Source organism: Eriocheir sinensis, unplaced genomic scaffold (genome assembly GCF_024679095.1).
Source record: "Eriocheir sinensis breed Jianghai 21 unplaced genomic scaffold, ASM2467909v1 Scaffold599, whole genome shotgun sequence".
Classification (NCBI taxonomy): domain Eukaryota; kingdom Metazoa; phylum Arthropoda; class Malacostraca; order Decapoda; family Varunidae; genus Eriocheir; species Eriocheir sinensis.
The window spans coordinates 275,261-280,308 of record NW_026111941.1 but is presented as its reverse complement, the minus strand read 5'-3'; the positions used below and the strand labels follow the sequence as shown (position 1 = coordinate 280,308).

The 5,048-nt window shown below is 34.6% G+C and overlaps 1 protein-coding gene across 1 annotated transcript; it reads right to left on the bottom strand.

Moving 5' to 3' along the window:
• Window positions 1–389: 389 nt before the first annotated feature.
• LOC126993291 (uncharacterized) lies at window positions 390–2,711 on the bottom strand (the record flags this gene model as incomplete). Its single annotated transcript, XM_050852249.1, is given in 2 exon segments — window positions 390–532; window positions 2,551–2,711. Coding segments are annotated over 2 exon segments (201 nt in total), but the record flags the coding sequence as incomplete, so codon positions are not given.
• Window positions 2,712–5,048: the final 2,337 nt, after the last annotated feature.

Below are 5,048 nucleotides of genomic sequence, written 5' to 3'. Positions count from 1 at the left end.
AGTGAGTTGGATATAAAAGATAAACTGGCAACTCAGATACAAATCACCGAGTCTGTGGTGGTAGGTTTACAATTCTCTGAATGTTTGATAACACTTTTAATATAGTGATATAAAGAATAACGTCACGATACTTAATTCACCCCCTTTCTCATAAACAATCATACGCCACTGAGCAGGGATGATGCAAACACTGGACGGACTAAAGTAAATGTTCATTCATAACAATTCCGCCTTGGAAAATATCCTTTACCTTTTGGTAGCAATGACTTTGATATATTTTACTTTAGTTTTTTCATTGTTTTTTGTTAACTCCCAACATTATAAATTAGACGTTCGGAGATAAGAAGCTGCAGCTGTGAAGATTAACTGTTTTTCAGCGAAACACTCACCAGGAAGATGTTTTGAAGCTCCGACAGGCTTTCAATGTTGGAACAGTAAAGATCTGGCTGGCCGAGGTCCTCTGCCCACGTACATGAACACGGGTATATCTCCCATGCCAGCGGACAAAGATTAAGCCGTCCATTTCTTACGCCTACCGTAGGAGAAAAGGAAACAGTCAGAAGCGCAGGTTTCGCAAAGAATTTAGGGCGTACATTTCCTTCATCATCTGCCATGCTTTTTACTTACTATCATCTGTATGCTTTTTCATCCTTTCTTTAGAAAACTCTAGAAAAATCACTCTATCGTCTGCATATACTCTAATTATAATAATAATAATAATAATAATAATAATAATAATAATAATAATAATAATAATAATAACAATAATAATAATAATAATAATAATAATTATAACAATAATAATTATGATAATATAATAATAATAATAATAATAATAATAATAATAATAATAATAATAATAATAAGGAAAATAATATTAATGTCCCTATGACTTAATATTTCTCAAGAAGGAAGCATCAAGGAATCTCTTCGGCTAATTTGGTAATTCATTTTGGCTTCTATACGGGTACTGCATTTGTACCCAACTGCAACTATAGGCCAAAATAAATTATTAGCTTTAGGGATGAGGAGGAGGGTAACAAAGCAATAATAATAATGGGAACAAAAACAACAATAAAAATAAATAATAATAATAATAATAATAATAATAATAATAATAATAACAACAATAATAATAATAATAATAATAATAATAATAATAATAATAATAATAATAATAGCAATAATATTTATAATCATAATAATAACAACAACAATAATAATAACAATAATAATAATAATTATAGTAATAATGATAATAATAATAATAATAATAATAATAATAATAATAATAATAATAGGGAAAATAATATAAATAATAATAATAATAATAATAATAATAATAATAATAATAATAATAATAATAATAAAATTAATTTTATTATTTATTATCATTATTATTACTATTATTGTATATAATATTATTGAAGTAATCCCAACAACAATAATAATAAGATTATAAAAATATTTATGAATATAATAACAATAGTAATACTAATTATAGCAATTACAATAATAATAATACGAATAATAATAATAATAATAATAATAATAATAATAATAATAATAATAATAATAATAATGATATAATGATAATGATAATGATAATAATAACAATAATAATAATAATAATAATAATAATAATAATAATAATAATAATAATAATAATAATAATAAAAATATTAATGATAATAATTGTAACAATAATGATCATACTACTACTACTACTACTACTACTACTACTAATAATAATAATAATAATAATAATAATAATAATAATAATAATAATAATAATAATAATAATTATTATTATTATAATTATAATAATAATAATAATAATAATAATAATAATAATAATAATAATAATAATGATAATAATAGCAATAAAAATATTTACAACAATAATAATTATATAAATAGTTGTTTTAACAGAAGTAATACGCTCATGATACTATTTGAAAATTGTTACTTGTTTTGCGAGTCTCCTGTTATAAACACACACACACACACACACACACACACACACGTTTTTCTCTCTTGAGCAAGGGGGATGGGGTGTGTGATGTGTGAAGGTCCCAGCAATACCCAGAGACCGACTATAATGAGATTGATCTAATCGGAGGGTACTTGGTAGCAATGACAAATCAAGCTCGTGATTAGGCCGTGGCGAATTACACACACACACACACACACACACACACGCACACGCGCGCGCGGTAGTAGCTGGGTGGTTAGGACGCGGGCGTGGCGTTAAAATAATGCTGGTTTGCGTCGCGGCCGCTGCCAGTAGCTGATTTTTTTTCAATCGCCACCGAGTGTGTTAAGACGATCCACATGCTGTCCTGAAAACCACCTATCAATCCGGACTCTAGATTCTAAGAGGATCAAAGATGAGCTTCGGGGGGCAACATGAGCCGAGCAAGATGGCGCCAACATAAACATTTGCCTGGGCCATAGCAGGCTGGGACCGACGATCAGGCCACACCGCGAAAGCCTACCGGCGCCAAAGGCAAAACGTTAAAAAAAAAAAAAAAAGATACACACACTAACCGTCCACGGTAGTGTCGGCAGCTACCCCAAGGCTCAGCATTAGCAGAAGCAACAACATAGCGCCAGGTGGGGTCGAAATGTTGCGAGGCAATGCTGCGCTGTCCCTCTGCTGCTATTCTCCAGCCACAGCGAGATTACATTATGAAGTGACGTGGCTGATAGAGAAATGTATGCCGTGGGAGTAGATGTTTTATTATCTATGATAGAATGAGACTCGGCCATGACCCCCACACCCTTTACTATGGTACTCATTAGTAGTATTTATAGTAGTTTATAGTAGTATATATTAGTATATATTAGTAGTATATATAGTAGTATATGGCAGCATTAGTAAATTTGCAGACGACACAAAGACTGGTAGCTCGGTTCACACTGACGAAGACAGGCAAAGCCTTCAAGAGGATTTGTACAAAATTTCAGATTGGTCTGATAGATGGGAGATGCCCTTTAACGTAGACAAGTGCCAGGTCCTTCAAGTTGGAACAACGAATAAGAAGGTCGATTACGAAATGCGCGGCGTTAAACTCAAAAGTGTTCAATGCGTAAAGGACTTGGGGATCAAAATCGCGTCAAACCTCAAATTCTCACAGCAATGCATCGATGCAGCAAATAAAGCGAACAAAACGTTGGGCTTCTTTAAAAAAAACTTTTTATTCAAGAATAAAGATGTAATACATCCACTATACAATAGTTTAGTCAGACTCCACTAGGAATATGCGGTACAGTTTTGGTCTCCCCTACATGCAAAGGACATTGCTAAATTAGGTGTTCAGCGTCGGGCAACAAAAATGATCCCTTCCTAGCGCAACAAATCTTACGAAGAAAGGCTTTCCACCCTTAACATGTTCTCTCTTGAGAAACGTCGCCTCCGAGGAAAACTGATCGAATGTTTCAAAATACTTAATGGTTTCACAAATGTAGACAGGTCAACATTGTTTATTATCGATGACACTTTGCGTACGAGGAACAATGGCGTAAAACTCAAATGTAGACAAGTAAATTCAGACTACACCAAATTTTTCTTTACCAACGTTGTAGTGCGAGAATAGAATAAGTTTCCATCGTCAGTGGTCCAGTGTAACACGATTGACTTCTTCAAAAACAAGCTCGACCGTCACTTCCTTCAACTTAATATCAACTAGAGTTGACATGCAACCGTTTGGAGCCTTCTGATTAATGTAAAATCACTTAGGTTTAACCCCTTGACTGCGGATTTCCTAGTAGAAGACATCACCAATTTACGGGAATGGAACAAAAAGTAGCTTCTAAAATTCAATGAAGAAAAATGTAGTCATGCACCTCAGGAGGGGATATCCAGCATACCAGTACTACATGGGAAACACTCCACTATCCAACACAGAGGCAGAGAAAGACCTGGGAATATGTTACCAGACTACCAGCGAAAGACAAATCCGTGCCAATCGCAGCGGACGGGTTAAGGGCAGACCACCTAGTCTGGACCTTGGGGTCTGTGTGGTCTGATTTTCTATGTAAATCTATGTAAATCAGTTACTCCGTGTGTGTTGTTATTGTTGCTTAAAGAGTAAGTGATGACTATAATGAGTTCGCATTTTTTTTTAATGTAGCCGTATTTTAAGATTCACGAGACTTGAACCCTCCCGCTTTTTCTCATAAACATGTACATATACGAACTGGGATTATAAATACGACTTTCGGACTGAAATATATGTTAGTCGGGATTCCACCAGTCAGAAGGCAACATTAATCAAATAAGCAATAATCAACCAATTAACAACTATTAAATTGTGAGGCTAGGAAACTGTAGCGCCGGTATGCTCTCTTGAGGGGTCTCCTCGACGACCCCAGCCCATTAGTGACGCCGGCGAATTTGATTTAAATAGTGACTGCCGTGCTGTACGACCCTGCTTGGCCCATGATGCCCCCGATGCTCCTCTTGACCGAAGTCGCTGAAGGTAGGGTTGATTGAAGATCTGAACAGCATGTGGAGGTAATTTTCCGCCACTCGGCGATGATTTGAAAAATCAGTGTGTTTCAGTGGAATTCAACCTAGGTCCACGGGCTCAATACGCCCGCACGCTGACCACTCAGCCACCCCCGATAAATGAGTAAAAGTAACATCAGTTTATACAAAGTGAGTAAAAGTAACTTATCAGTTTATACAAAGTTCTAGATTTCCGTGTTGTAGTGCTCCATCTTTCAAAATTACTGTACATTGATGTTCATTCATAAATAACTCAACTGTACTTCACACTGGTGAAGATACTATTTTCCTCAAACTTAAGAGTGGAATTGGCTTTTCCCTAATCTACTCTAATGAATATTATGAAACTCTCTTTAGCTACGTACTAAATACCGCCATGTTCTTTTTCTTCTCACTCTTTGTCTTAACCTGTTCCAGCTTTCAAACGGGGTCACCATTTCAGACAAAAATTGCCTTCATTGAACTTGTTTATGTATCTCCCTCTGTCACGAGATTGCCTCGAGATTTTCATCACAGCCAACCCACCTCTTCAGTC